Genomic DNA, 16,315 nt, shown 5'->3' on the forward strand with positions numbered 1-16,315 from the left:
CTTTTTAAAAAATAAACTTAATTTTAAATTAGATTTTGTTAGCTAAGTCCAATTGGGAAAAAAACGCACCTTTTTCCTCCTTGTGCTTATTCATTAGAACCAGAAGTTTGCAGTGTATTTTTCATTGATAAGATTTTTAGGGGACTTATAAAGTTCTAATTATCCATTTATCAATATATTTCAACCATTACTGATGAGCTTACCTTAATTAACTTTAAATATGACTCCCCCCCCACTTTTTAAATGTTAACTTTCTATTAAGGAATAACATATACATATTTTTTAGATTTACTGTTCAAAGTTAGAAAACTTTTATCTTTTTTTCTTGATCTAAAGCTATTTGTGAAATACACAAAACCCCTAATACCTTTTCTTTTAAAGGCCAAGTTCTCTCTTTCTAGGTTATTGTATGTTGAATGAGCCCTTTTCAGCTATCTCTAGTTTGTTTAAATATAAGTACAAATGACATCCAGTCAAAAAGGTAAAGTCAGTGTTAGTATATTTTGAAACCTCTCTGTTCTCTATTGTTTCAAGTACATAGATATAATAAATAAAATATGGGAGAAAAACAAACTAAACTAAAAGTATGTAGCTATAGTCAGAAACAAGATTAAAGAACACTGGACTAGAAATGGAGCAGGGATCCACAGCTGAAGCTATAGGTCCAAGGAGAATTAAAATTTTTAAAAAGGGGGAGCGGGCATGGAGCCTGGAATCTCAGTATCTGTAGGGCAATAGGGACTGAGTGCATCACAAATGGAGCAGGCTAGTAGATCAAGTCTACTTGACTAAAGCAAGAAACTGGGACCTTATTGCCCCACTTGTGAACCAAGACGGGAAAAAAGCTGCAAGCAGCTTCCTACAGTTGCAGTTAGAAATTATCTACTTGTTCTTGGTAGAATGAAGATGCAAAGACAACAGTGCAACTAAGAACTTGGAAGACACTATTTTTTGACTTAGTGAGCAGAACTGAAATAACTCCATGAGACCAGAAGTTTAAGTTGCCAGTGAAAAATCTACTGTCGAAATGGACTTGTAGGGCCAGATTCAGGCAACTTTCAAACCATCTGATGAGAAGGGATAAATTTGTGGATAGAAAGAAAAGAAAAAACTCTAATGCAAAATGAACTTTTCAAAAAAAATTACGAGGCTCAAGAGCAAATCTATGTGGATAGTCAAATGTAAGCAAACAAACAGAAAGCAGCAAAATAGGAGAATAAAAGCCCAGGCAATTGAAATAAAAGAGTTTAAACGTGCTTATTTTAAACTATAACCAGTAGCCGTAAAACAACGTGAGATAATGAAACGAAAGCCAATAATTAGACGAATTAAGAACAGATGGGTATGAAGTAAAAAATTTAAACTTTGTGGGAGGGAAAGTTGTGAAAATAAAAAATATATGGGATAAATAGTATATTGGACACAGTTGAATAAAAAATTAGTGAATAAGGTGATTAAACAAGAAATAACACGATATAGCATAAAGAAATGGAAGATTTTATGAAAGAGAAATTGAGAAAAAGAGGGTAGATTGAGAAGCTCTACCACACAATTGGAGTGCCTGAATAAGAGGATAGAAATACAAAGTAGGGGCAATGTTTGAAGAGATAATGATAGAGAATCTTCTGAAATTGAAGCCAGAAATGAATACTTGATTGAAAAATTAATAAGTAAAACAAATGAAACTGTAGAATTTGAAAGATAAAGAACACTATCTTAGAAGCTACTAGAGGGGAAAAGATGCATTACTTTAAAGGAACAACAATCAAATTTTTGACAGCAGATTCTCATCAACAGTAATAATCTTAGAAGACAGTGGGAAGTAATATCCTCCAAATACCAAGGAAAAAAAAATAGAATTCTGTACTCAACTACTCTTCCAGAGAAGGAAAAGTAAGCTTATTTTCAGATCTACAAAGAATAAAAGAGCTTACCACCTCAGATCCTTGCCAAAAGAACTTCTAAAAGATATGTACATCAATAAGGAGACAGAAGGCGTGGGATGCAGGAAGCTACGGTAAGCAAAGAAATTAGTAAAACATTATAAATATAAATTTTTTAATACAAAACCTAAATTTTTATGCTTAAAACCAAAGTAATACTAAAATTCTAGACAGCAATAGCATGAAATTCAGAAGGATGTGTTAGGAGGTTGAAAAGCCATGCTAGGGTCCCTGTGTTGTTCAGGAGAGGAGGATTGGGTACTAAATAACTTTAAAGATTTTTTTTAGCAAAATATATCAGTTGATCAGAACAAATATAAATCTGTTGAACATGGTTGTTAAAGGGAAAGCCTTTTGAATTAGATTAAAAATCAAAATCTAGCAAATTCTGTCTGATAGGGGAAGGTTGACAAAGTGATGGAAAAAATTATGTAAGGCAATATTAATATCTGATGAAATGGGATTTTAAGCCAAAAGCATTTTTTGGGATAAATATTCCTTCAGCTGATAATAACAATCAGTTATTAATTAATAATTAATAATCTACCTTCTAAAGAAAATAGAAAATTACAAAGTTACAAGAAAGATAGTTCTACATTTGTGATGACAGGATTTTTTCCATAGACTTCTGTATGAAACTGATCAAACAGGTAAAATACTTGTTAAGAATAGAAAAACCAGATTTGCTCTTGAAATAGCTAATATTGTTTCCATTATATATACTATGTATTATTTTCCAGTACATGGACCATGTATAAAAATTGTCTGTGTTTTAGGCTACAAAGTCTTTAAAACAAACTCCTTAGTCCCACGGACTAAATTCTTTGATCTATATTGCTTTAAAATTACAAATTAACAATAAAACCTTTTTTAAAAAAATCCGATTCACCTAGAAAATGAAGAAAAAATACTTTTACATAATTCTTGGGTTAACGAGGCAATCATAGTAAAAATTACAATTAATTATCACAAAAACTACACATCAAAACTTAGGCAAGAGGATAAGCTAAAGTGTCCTTAGAAGAAAAGTTTTTTTTATATACATAAAATGAAAGTAAATGAAGCTAATAAAAGAACAACAAACAGCACCATGAAGGAAGGCAATAATAAAAATAAAGAGAATGGAAAACAAAAAATAAGGATAAAAAAATAGGGAAGAAAAGCAAACTTAAAAGCTGATTTAACAACAACAACAAAGCACAACTACTGAAATAGATAAAATAAGACAAACTTTTTTTTTTTAAAGTGGAAAGGCACAGGTAAACGGTAGAAATTTAAAGGGAGTTACAACTATATGCTACAGTAGAGATCTTTAAAATTTATAAGGTAATCACATGAACAATCAGTAAATTTGAATACTTACATGAAGTGAATGCTGATTTTTTTCTGTGAATATATAAATTTATCAAAACTGACTCATGAATAGGAAACCTCAGTAGAACAATAAGCATATCACACATTGAATTGGTAGTTTAAAGTCATCCATCCAAAGAAAGGAAGAAGCTCAGATGAATTTATAGGTGAGTTTTACCAGATGTTCAAGGAATAAATAAACCCTTTATTGTTCGAGCTATTTCTAAGAATAGAGAAAGAAGAAATGTTACAATGTGCAATATTTAAGTTTATAACCTTGGAAAATAATTTTCTGTGTTCATGAAGGAAAACTACCATAATTTATATCCTAAAATTTGATTGATCTTGAACAAATATTGGCTTTGCTAACAAACCCAACATTCATAAATAAGTAGTATATAGAGATTTGATTCTTTTTTTTTTTTAAGATTTTATTTATTTATTCGACAGAGATAGAGACAGCCAGCGAGAGAGGGAACACAAGCAGGGGGAGTGGGAAAGGAAGAAGCAGGCTCATAGCGGAGGAGCCTGATGTGGGGCTCGATCCCACAACGCCGGGATCACGCCCTGAGCCGAAGGCAGACGCTTAACCGCTGTGCCACCCAGACGCCCCTAGAGATTTGATTCTTATTTTAGAGATTGATTTATTTAGAGTGAGAGAGAGAGTGCATGTGCGCACAAGAGAGCAGGGGCGGGGGGGGGTGCAGAGAGAAAGAGAGAGACTCAAGCAGACTCACCACTGAGCACAGAGCGCAATGCAGGTCTTTATCTTGGGACCCCAAGATCATGACCCATGCCAAAATCAGGAGTTGGCCACTCGACCGACTGAGCCACCCAGATGCCCCTGATTCCTATTTTAAGAGAAGGTTTTAGCAGTCATATATTTTGGGGCAAATTATATATGTTGTAGTATTTACATGATTGATTTTAGGACATGAAATATTATAAATACATTATAAAGTTGGGGCATTGTTCTACCTACCATTTTCTCAAATATAATTATGTTTTTCAAAACCGAAATATATGTATATATTTATAGGGAGGAAAATAAAATAGCTTTTCACACCTTTTACTTCAGAAATTTTATTAGTATGTTGAATTTTGAAATTTGACTTGGGGTGAGGATCTTGGGACTGATTTTTTGTCTTAGCTACAGTAATATTTTATATATACAGAACTAACAGTTATTTTAAAAGTTTATTCTAAAGGAGGGCTTTCATAGTCTTTTGTCTTTGCCACTACTCACGGGACCTAGTTATGCTGATGGGTGTCACTGGTAGGCCTAAGAGATAAAGAAAGAAAAAGGAAAAGAAAAGTGATGTTAATATTTGCCCACCCATGTTCTAGTAACAATGTATTATCAAATACAATGAATGTCTAACTCTGAGTTTAGGTACTACCCTTAATTTCTTGTTAAATTAACTTTTCTTTCTCTTATTTACCTAGTAGAAAATAAAAACTTCAAACCTCAGTACTAAGAGGGAAGATTTGAGAGGTCAGTTACACATGGGTTCCTTCTTGGTAAACCATATTCACACACTTTATTGTTTTAGACATTAGATATGTAATGGTAAGCAAAAATGGACACGATTGGTGTTCTCATGGATCTTACAGTCTAGTGGCAGAGACATGTTAGCCAAATAGTTATACAAACTAATATATGATTAAAACTTATGAAGGAGTGGTTCATATAGCTATGTCCATACAGATGGTCCCGGACTTACGATGGTTCACTTACGATTTTTCAACTTTATGATGGTGCGAAATTGATACGCATTCAGTAGAAATCATACTTCGAATTTTGAATTTTGACCTTTTCCTGGGCTGGCGGTATATGGTAAGATACTCTCATGATGCTGGGCCGCAGCAGTGAGCAGCAGCTACGGTGAGCCACGTGATCTCAAGGATAAGCAACCAATGCATTCACAACCATTATGAACTCAGAATCATTCTGTTTCTCACTTTCAGTACAGTATTCATTCATTACATGAGATTTTAAGTACTTTATTATGAAGTAGACTTTGTGCTTGATGATTTTTTCCCAACTGTGGACAAATGCTCTGAGCATATTTAAGGTAGGCTTAGCTAAGCTATGATATTTGGTAGGTTAGGTGTATTAAATGCACTTTCAACTAAAGATATTTTCAACTTAAAATAGGTTTATCCATACATAACCTCATTGTAAATCGAGGAAGATTTGTAATAGAAAGAGTAATTGAGTCAGGAAGTTCAGAAAGATCTACCTTGAGATAATAACATTTGGCTTGAGATGTGAAGGATGAAAAGGAGCTAATAGAGAAGTATTACAAGGAAGGAAGAACAGCTTGAGCAGAAAGGCCTTGAGTCAGGAGTGGAAATAACAAATTGCCAAAGGAGCGATTTATTTCCAGTGTGTAGTTGATTGCATTGTTAATTCAGAAAAAAAGTGAGATGGAAAAACTGAACAGCTTTCTAGCTCTTTTTGAATGAGGTCTTCGTAATATATATTCCATTTCTTTTAAGTACATTGCCGGAATGTTAGATTTGCCTACATTTGAATGTAAATTCAAAATCCATTCCAAAGCCAAATGATTTTGGCATCACCTATATTAACGATCTTCTATTTTAAAGTTAGTAAAGATTGTCACCTCATCAATATGTATAACAAGAAGTCAAAACGTAAATTAATTTTTATAAGAGGTTGAGAGATTCTGTACTATCAAGATAAAAATTTTTAAATCTCTTTTATTTTTTTTATAAGATTTTATTTTTATTTATGTGACAGAGAGACAGCCAGCGAGAGAGGGAACACAGCAGGGGAGTGGGAGAGGAAGAAGCAGGCTCCCAGTGGAGGAGCCCGATGTGGGACTCGATCCGGGAACGTGGGGATCACGCCCTGAGCCGAAGGCAGACGCTTAACGACTGCGCTACCCAGGCGCCCCCAAATCTCTTTTAGAGCATAATTCTGTTCACTGCAGGCCAGTTTAAAGTTTCCACTGGGTTGACAATCTACTTATTTCTCATTGTTAGTTTGCCCAAGTTGTAGATTAGGTATAGTTATATAAACAGACTGAAAAGCATCCTGTTGGCAGAGCACACTATTTTTTTTTTAATTTATTTTTTAGGGGTACCTGGGTGGCTTAGCTGGTTAAGCCTCTGACTCTTGATTTCAGCTCAGATCATGATCCCAGGGTCATGTGATCAAGCCCCATGTTGGGCTTGCACACTCAGCATGGAGTCTGCTTGAGATTGTCTCTCCCTCTCTCTGCCCCTCCTGCTTGTTGGTGTGCATGCCCTCTCTCTCTCAAATAAATAAATAAATAAATCTGTCTTTTAAAAAAAAGATTTTTAAAGTAATTTCCACACCCACTGTGGGACTCAAACTCAACCCCAGAGATCAAGAGTTGCATACTCCAGTGGCTGAGCCAGCCAGGCTCCCTGAGCCCACTATTTTTAAGTTGACTCTGGTAGCTAAAGGATTCTCTGTGTTAATTAGAATATAGCTGATGTAAAGCTTGACTTAAGCACTGTTCTCTATCAAGTTTTTCTTTTTTTTTTTTTTTAAGATTTTGTTTATTTACTTGAGAGAGAGAGCACACACATGAGTGGGATGGAGGAGTAGAGGGAGGTGGAGAAGCAGACTCCCTGGTGAGCAGGGAACCCTGTGTGGGGCTCGATCCCAGGAACCTGGGATCATGACCTGAGCCAAAGGCAGAGACTGAGCCACCCAGGCGCCCCTTTATGAAGTTTTTCTTAGTAACAAAAGAGGAGCAGAACAACAGAAATTAATGTTTATATACATAATGAAACGGGATAGGTGAGCAAGTTTCCATAGAAGCAGTGTATCAGCTACATTTTATTTTATTTATTTGTTTGTATTTATTATTTATTTGAGAGAGAGAGCCTGAGCAGAGGGAAGAGGCAGAGGGAGAAGCAGACTCCCCGCTGAGCAGGGAGCCTGATGCAGGACACCTGAGTCAAAGACAGACACCCAACCAACTGAGCCACCCAGGCACCCTATTTGTTTATTTTTATTTAAAATTTAGTTAACATACAATGCAAGATTGGCTTCTGGAAAATTCAGTGTGGTTCATTACTTATGTGCAACACCCAGTACTCATCAGTCAGCTACATTTTAATACTTAGATGAATGTAATAAGAGGTCACAGTTCTCCCAACAGTACTACTTAGCATAGTAGCAGCTCGTTTTAGGGGCATTTGATATTAGGGTGGTAGCAAGCTGTTTTTTCATTCACTCCTCTTGCTGGCAAACCTCCTACAAGGAATAACAATCTTTCTGCTATTATAAAACTGCTTCCTTTGCCTTTCACTATTCACATATTTAATTTCTAGTCTAAAAAAACATCTGCTCGTTGGTATGTTTTTTCCTTTTTTTTTTCTCTTTACTCTTGAAATACCATAGTGTTTAGTGTTTTTCTTTAGAGACTGGTTTCTGAATAAATAAAATTTTTTAAAAAAGAGAGACCGATTTCTGTCCTGTGATGGAGTTCCTATTGGTTTCTAATATGATAAGATCAGGATCTTCTAATTACGTGTAAGACTAAGGTTCTTTTTCATAATTCATGTGAATAGTTAGGAAGGCATCTTTTTGACCTTAGGGTTAGATAAATGCAGCTATTTCTCTTTGAGGCTCAAACTAAACAAAAGTAATACCTTTAAATGCTGCTGTTTGGTATGCAAAAGTGAACTTGCCCTTAAAAAGTTATACCATCTCCTGTGGACTGAAATTAATCCTGCATTTTGGAGGAATTGAGAAAGGTAGTATAAGTGGCTACAGTAAGTATTAAATCTTCTTATTTCTCATGTCATTTGTACTAAGTGTTTTAATTAGATGGTTAATGAATTGACACTGATGGGTTTTTTTGTTTGTTTGTTTCTTTAATAGGAACATGAATCTGAGGGTGGAAGAACACCTTTGATGAAAGCTGCAAGAGCTGGTCATTTGTGCACTGTGCAGTTTCTTATTAGCAAAGGTAAGGGAAGCACAAGTCATCATTTGTAAGAGGCTGTAGTTTCTGAACAAAAAATCCTAAACTGGTGCCATTTATGTTAGAGCTGTTTTTCCTACAGTACAAGTATTGTATCCTAGTCTTTTGTTGCTGTATTTTATTTAGTAAGTGTAGAGTTCATGAGGTACTTCTTGGGATTTTTCTATAGTAGTTTTGAATTTGAAGTTTGGCAACTAAGCAACATATTATTGCTACCCAAAATTAGAAAAGCCAAATGTAAAATATCCAGCTATATTTAGTAGATATTGTTCAGTACTTAATGATAAGGCAGTTCTGCTGGAAGGTGGGGTAGGAAGGCAGAAAGTCTGCCACTATTGTTTACAGTTGAATTAACCACATATACAAGGGTGTAATGTATTATTTTTATATTTCTTTAGAGGTTCTATTATTAGAATATATTTAGGCAAAGAAGTTTGCATGATGGGTGAAGAGAAAGTTCAAGACTGTTCACTATCGAAAAGTGAAATACTGCTAAACCCGTGTTAGGTTGAACCACAGAACTGTCATTTTATGCATCAAAAATGGTAATATCCGCAATTTCATTTGGTTCAGCCTAACTCTGTGTATAGCGTTAGAGGTACTCTAGCATCTGATGTAAGATCCTGGGGTAGGATGGTAAAATACAAGGAAAGGCCACTAAGGTGATGTCATGTTGTTAAAATAAGAATTTTTAAATATATATATTTTTTAAGATTTTATTTATTTGAGAGGAAGAGACAGAGACAGCAACAGAGATAGCAAGAGAGGGCAAGAGCGGGAGAGGAGGGAGAAGCAGACTCCCCACTGAGAAGGGAGCCCGACGCAGGGCTCAATCCCAGGACTCTGGGATCGTGGCCTGAGCTGAAGGCAGGCACTTAACTGACCGAGCCCCTAAAAATAAGAATTTTATTAAAAAAATAAAAATAAAAATTTTATACCTACATTCAAACACAACTCAGATATTTTGTACCACTACAAAAGCAGTATAAAATTTGATCCTTTTATATATACTTCTTTAATTTGATAAAACTGGGTTTATTTTCTTTTTTTTTTTTTTTTTTTTTTTTTTTTAAAGATTTTATTTATTTATTCAACAGAGATAGAGACAGCCAGCGAGAGAGGGAACACAAGCAGGGGGAGTGGGAGAGGAAGAAGCAGGCTCACAGCAGAGGAGCCTGATGTGGGACTCGATCCCATAACGCCGGGATCACGCCCTGAGCCGAAGGCAGACGCTTAACCGCCGTGCCACCCAGGCGCCCCTGGGTTTATTTTCTTAATAGCACATTTTTACTACCAAATAAGGCATATCTTTACATAGTGTTATGACGCAGTTTGTAAAAGCTATTTACCTCAAGCATACTGAAGTAATAATAAACAGATGGGTAACTTTTGGAATTCTCTCAGGCTCCTTGACTAAAGGGGTTGTCTAATCATACCCAGCACCAATCCTGCTAACCATGAAATCAGACTTGTCAGGAGGAGGAACGTGTTGATTATAGCCTTTCCAGGCTATAACAACTCCTAAACAATCCTACCATCTAAATTTATTATTAACAACTTTAAAATAATCACCTGTTGCTAATGTAAGAATGTTTATTGGTGTGTCTTGTTTGCCCTTCCCAAAAGGTACTTTTATGTGTTAGGATTATGTTCAGCTGGATATTTCTGAAAATTAAATTAATTATAGTGGGTTTTGCCCATGGGTTTATTTTTCTCTTCAGAAACTAAGTCTGGAATTAAGGAAGAAGGAATATTGCTATAGTCTTAACTATCTAGTTGAGACTTTGGCGCATTGCAATTTTTTTTAGGGGTTAAAAACAATTTGTCAAAAAGGAGGCCAAGAAAAGGTTTTGCATTTAGACTTTCTTCAGGTCACGTTGAACAAAGCTACTGAACAACTTACTAAATAGCCTTTCAGATTGGGGCGCCTGGGTGGCTCAGTCGTTAAGCATCTGCCCTCGGCTCAGGGCATGATCCTGGCGTTATGGGATCGAGCCCCACATTAGGCTCCTCCGCTGGGAGCCTGCTTCTTCCTCTTCCACTCCCCCTGCTTGTGTTTCCTCTGTCTGGCTGTCTCTCTCTCTGTCAAATAAATAAATAAAATCTTTAAAAAAAAAAAATAGCCTTTCAGATAATATTTTTGGATATTCTTGTCTTCTCTCCATATCCAGGTCCCTCTGACTCTTAAAATGCACTATATGAAAATTAAAGATCTTTTAAATATTGTTTAGGGGCGCCTGGTGGCAGCATTGTTAAGCGTCTGCCTACGGCTCAGGGCGTGATCCCAACGTTATGGGATCGAGCCCCACATCAGGCTCCTCCGCTATGAGCCTGCTTCTTCCTTTCCCACTCCCCCTGCTTGTGTTCCCTCTCTCACTGTCTCTATCTCTGTCAAATAAATAAATAAAAAATCTTAAAAAAAAAAAAAAAGAGATCTGTTTTCTCGGGGCGCCTGGGTGGCTCAGTCGTTAAGCCTCTGCCTTCAGCTCAGGGCGTGATCCCTGCGTTATGGGATCGAGCCCCACATCAGGCTCCTCCACTGGGAGCCTGCTTCTTCCTCTCCTACACCCCCTGCTTGTGTTCCTCTCTCTCTGGCTGTCTCTCTCTGTCAAATAAATAAATAAAAAATCTTTAAAAAAAAAATCTGTTTTCTCTACTTTGAGACCTGGATATGTTGCCACATTCTAGAAGTAGATAAAAAAAAAATGTCTTTGGGGCGCCTGGGTGGCTCAGTCGTTAAGTGTCTGCCTTCGGCTCAGGGCATGATCCTGTAGTTCTGGGATCAAGCCCCACATCAGGCTCTTCTGCTGGGAGCCTGCTTCTTCCTCTCCCACTCCCCCTGCTTGTGTTCCCTCTCTCGCTGGCTGTCTCTCTCTGTGTCAAATAAATAAATAAAATCTTTTTTTAAAAAAATGTCTTTACAATATTTTGAGAGTTACAGACAATGGTATTATTTGATGCTTACATTAACCTGTATATACTTATTAATCTTAGTCTTCTAGAGTTTCTATTTTAAAAGTGATATTGAATGAATGAACTACAGCTACGTGCAACTTATGGATGAATCTCACAAATATTATTTTGAGCCAAAGAAGCCAGACACAAAAGAATATACTGTATGATTTCATTCATATAAAGTTTAAAAACTAAAACCAGTTTGGAAGTCAGGATAGTAGTACCATTGGAAGGGTGGGTAGTGACTGAAAGAGGGCACAAGGTGTGGGACTTCTGGTATGATAATGTTCTATTTCTTGATCTGGGTGCTGGTTACACTGATGTGTTCACTTATTTTCAACCATACACTTAAAGATTTGTGTACTTTTTTGTATCTATGTCATACTTCAAAAAAAACTCTAAAGTGATATTATTTGTGAACTTGCTTGATTCTACCTTTTCCTAAGATTGCTGGTTATGTTTCTTTGAAGGTGCCAATGTGAATAGGGCTACAGCCAATAATGATCATACGGTAGTGTCACTGGCATGTGCAGGAGGTCATCTGGCAGTTGTTGAGCTACTCTTGGCTCATGGAGCTGACCCTACTCATCGACTCAAGGTATTCTACCTAAAAATAAGTAAATAAATAATATATACGTTATTATTACAAGATAGTAAAGATATGTTTGCCTGGTCTTGGTGCTTCATATTCATTACTGTTTATAAATGAGTTTTGATTCTAGACAGGCTGCTAAGAAACTAAATGTCTATAGCAATTATAAGAAGAAATTTACAAATAATTGATTAATGGTTTTGTCAATCTTTCTCAGGATGGCTCGACAATGCTCATCGAAGCTGCAAAAGGTGGCCATACTAATGTTGTTTCTTATCTGTTGGATTATCCAAACAATGTTCTGTCAGTTCCTACTACAGATGTGTCTCAGCTCACCTCACCTTCTCAAGATCAATCTCAGGTAAAGTAAAACAGCTGATTTATAAAATATAAAGCCTCCAAATTGATTGGGAGTTTTTGTTTAAAATTAGTTTTAAGGAAAATGAATTTGTTTCTCTTTTCTATTACATATTGAGAGAAACATAGTCCTAAATTCTTTAAGATTTATTTCCTTCAGAAGTACATGAAAATTACTTACTGCCTTATTTACTGAAAAAAAGTTCTTTTTAAAAAATGTTTAATATCAAATATAAATATAAATTTTCCAAGTTGTCAACCTACTATAGCTAGGTCTTTAGGGTTATTTGTTTTTAATGAGTACATTAAGCATAATCTTAAACCAAGAGACAACTTCTTCCTTAGTACCTCCCAAGACAGTATTAGCTATTCTAGAGGTAGTTACTTTTGTTAACCAGGAAAGTGTAGTTAACCAGGATATATGCACCAAAAATTGATTAAAGTAATTTTTAAACCTACCTAAAAATATGGAGAGAATATAGAAAGTATACTAAGTATACAAAGTTCAGTGAAATATTAAGTTCTTTTCTACAAAGTTATCCTGAGAATTGCTAAAATACCCCAGTTAGGGACTATGTTGGATTGTCTTTTTTGACCCATACAGAGTTTGAACTAGGGTAAACTGGCCAGTCAGTTTGTGACTTACACTCCTAGCTATAATCAGAAACACCAAGGCCCAACAAGGCTTTCTCTCTAATAAGAGAGTAATACTAATTCTGCTTAGCTTAAATCATTCACTTCCTATAGATAGCCTGAATTTGTCCAATTCAGTATTCTCAGAAATTAGTCCTTGGTGAAGGCTTTTTTTTGTTGGTTTTTTCATTGTTTTTTTTTTGTTTTGTTTTTTGGGGGGGTTTTTTTTAGAAGCAGAAAAGTGAATTTGGTAGTATATGAAGAAAATCTAAATTTCCATTTCATTTATGGGCCCTTCTTTTATTCTTTGGTCTGAGATGATATTTTTTCTGAGTTAACTTTTTAGGTTCCACGTGTACCAATGCATACACTTGCCATGGTTGTACCTCCCCAGGAACCCGACAGAACGTCACAGGAGAACTCTCCTGCCCTTTTAGGAGTACAAAAAGGTTAGTTATTGAAAATTGTTTTCCTTAAAATGGGTATTTTATCACCTAATTAATGAATTCATAAAAGTACTTTAATGGTATATAGTTAATGTGTACCCAGGATTAATTGAGGTAGGTAATTCTGACAAATGCTTATAGTCTTACAGACTGTTTATAAAAGAAAGAAGATAAATACTAGGAAAAATGACTTCTTATTTCTTGCTAACATACTCCTAGGTGTAGTTTTCATCTGGCATAGATAGAAATACTTATAAAGCATATCAAGTTGTTGATTATATCACAGTGGCAAAGATTTATCAGACATTCATTTTTCATTTGACAGTTCTTTTGTTAAACAGTAGTACAATATGAGGCATGAAAATGTGTGTTTGCTGTCTAGTTAAGTCTTTGTAGCATTGGTGCAACTGAGGGAGTTAGAAGTTTAAGAATTACATTTAGTTTCTTTCATGTAATGCTGAATATGATGGACTAACATCTGTCATTATGTGAACCTAGACAAGTAACTATCAAAAAGTATATAAATAATATCCAAGTAAATATTAAGAAGAAGCATATACTATTTAAAGGACTCAAGTTTATGAACTCTGATATTTTCCTGCTTTTTCACTTGTAGATATAAAGTACCTTCACTTGATACTCATGTATAGTTGTCCTATCTGAGTTCTCTGAAATAAAAATAGGTAATGTGTAAGGTATTAAAAACTACATAAAAACAAATTTATGAGCATATTTCATTCAGTATATGATAACCAAGCTCTAGATTTTTGAAATCACAGTGTGGTGTGTAAGCATGTATTAGTTTCTCTTTGATTTAAGAAAAGTCGGTTAGAGCACCAAGCAGAAGCTTCTTTTAAATCATGTCAATTTGAGTAATTTAGAGTATTGAAGGCCTTGATCAAGGCTACTTCATTTCTAAACCATTAATTTCAGAGATAAAATATCTGTAATCTCTCTGACTTAAGCTAATAATGGAGTTTTCCATTGGACACCTAGCTATTCAAACTCTTCAGAAAATGAAGACTGCTATTTTTAATTTTAACAAATAAAAAGGACATTAAGCATGTACTTGTTAAGGAATCTAAGCATCCTAATCGACTTTACTGTTAGCAAAATATCTAAACCTGTCTGTTTTTGTTTTTTGTTGGCTGTATGTTGTAGAGGACTGTAGTAACTTTGGCTAGGGAAATTCAGTACTAAATAAGAAATGATTTAAAAAAACAGAGCCTCAAAATAATCAAGAAATAATCTAGGAAGGATATGGAGCGTGTGCAGAGAAGAAGTAAGACATTTTAAATTTAGATTTAATATGTAAGTCAACAGAAACTTTTGGGTAGGGTTTCTTTAAGTTGATGCTAAGTGAATAATCATATTTTTTGATTATTGAAATACCATCTGATAGTGGGTATCTACTTATTTTCTTCACTTTGATGTTTTATTACTTACCGAATAGCATAAAAATGAACTAACCTTTTGAGTAATCTTTCATTTTACTTAATTATAAGAGAAGGAAGACCTTAACACTGATATTTAGACACTTGGCTACTTGCTGTTGCCAGATGCCACGTGACATTGCCAACCTAATATTTCTTTATGTAGGATTACACTGTGGTGATGCACTGTATTAAGATGTTATTTTAGTATAAATTCATGTGCATCATAGAATATTATATCACTATGAATTAGGAAAAATTAGTTGATGATGTAAATGTACACACTGAATAGATAGGATACCCAGATAGATAGGAAAACGTATCTTAAATCATAAAAGATATATTATTACTTTTTCCTCCTTAAAGTGGCTTTTTCTCCTTAAAACTTCTCATTTATGTCTCTAAAGAAGTTCCTCTGAGTGATGAAATCTCTGTTTGACCTTGTTGCTAAGTCCATAGAGTATATCTGTATTGCAAATGTGATTAGGGATAAAGGAAGAGTTCTTATTCTCTAGGACTCTCTTCCTTTCTTAGCAATCATCTTTTAAGTTCTTAGAGCATTTTACTTCTGCCTGAAGTCTTTTTATTATTTGTATCTGCATCCTTCTAAAATATTTTCATGCCTTAAATCTTACCTAGGTATTTATACATACACTACGGAGATATTCTTTTCTTTCGTGATTCATGCACACCACTTGTTCCATCCATCTTGACCCATAGTCTCCTGATTTAGGCAGTTAATCTCACTTATCCTTGTTGGTTTTCAAAGGATTTGACATTCTAGGTGGCATCTGACAAAGGCCTCAAGATCACCTTTTTAACAAAATGTGAAACCAAGTGATAGTGATATGCTCCATTTTCTAGTATTATTTAGGTTTATTAACTATAGTTTTGAATGTTCAATTGGGAAAGGATGCATAAGTAATATCAACCTTATGCCTTTCCCAATCAGTTTTGTAAATTAGTTTGTTGATTAAAGCCACTGTTGCATCTAACTTCTTTGTTGTAACTGGTTCTACAGAGATTCTAAAAGAGAGGACTCATGATTATCCTCTGCACGTTGTACAGCTTAGAACTAATCCACTACAAGACATTAAAATGATGTCAGGATAAACAAAACACATCTTTTGTGTGCACCTCAAGCCCTCTGGAGGAGTAATTTCTTTTCTCTGGAGTACTACAGCTCTTTATTGGATCTTCCTTCTGACCCTGGTCACACCTGCCCCTTCCCCTCCCCTTGGATTTCAAGTGTAGAGGGTTGAGTTAATCATACTTCCCCTGTAGACGATCATTCTGTTGTGTTTGATGCGAATTCTTTTGTTTTTAAAAGTTCTTATAAAATGTTTACTACCTTGTGTGTATTTTTAATTTACGTGAATGGTATTGTGCTATGGATCATGTTTTTGTTTTTTACTTTTTTCACTCAACACTGTTTTACAAATCTATCCATGTGTCTACCTCTAGACCGTTTCTGCTGTCAGCATAGTGCTTCATCCTGTATATCTTCCGTTTTTTACTTGTCTTTTTCCAGTGATGGGTATCCAAATTGCCTCTCATCCCCCACCGTCACAGACAGTGCTGTGATGAAAATCCTGGTACAGTCCTCTTAAGGATC

The 16,315-nt window shown here is 35.2% G+C and overlaps 1 protein-coding gene across 3 annotated transcripts in view; it reads left to right on the top strand.

Moving 5' to 3' along the window:
* LOC100472320 (ankyrin repeat and KH domain-containing protein 1) overlaps positions 1-16,315 on the top strand; it is a 120,740-nt gene that overhangs the window by 66,043 nt on the left and 38,382 nt on the right. For all 3 annotated transcript variants that reach the window (XM_034656122.1, XM_034656123.1, XM_019795673.2), the window contains 4 exons: positions 8,182-8,269; positions 11,710-11,837; positions 12,049-12,192; positions 13,168-13,270. In XM_034656122.1, the coding sequence (XP_034512013.1) occupies positions 8,182-8,269; positions 11,710-11,837; positions 12,049-12,192; positions 13,168-13,270 (463 nt within the window). The remainder of the gene's footprint in view (positions 1-8,181; positions 8,270-11,709; positions 11,838-12,048; positions 12,193-13,167; positions 13,271-16,315) is intronic.

The sequence above is a fragment of the Ailuropoda melanoleuca genome, chromosome 3 (genome assembly GCF_002007445.2).
Source record: "Ailuropoda melanoleuca isolate Jingjing chromosome 3, ASM200744v2, whole genome shotgun sequence".
NCBI lineage: Eukaryota > Metazoa > Chordata > Mammalia > Carnivora > Ursidae > Ailuropoda > Ailuropoda melanoleuca.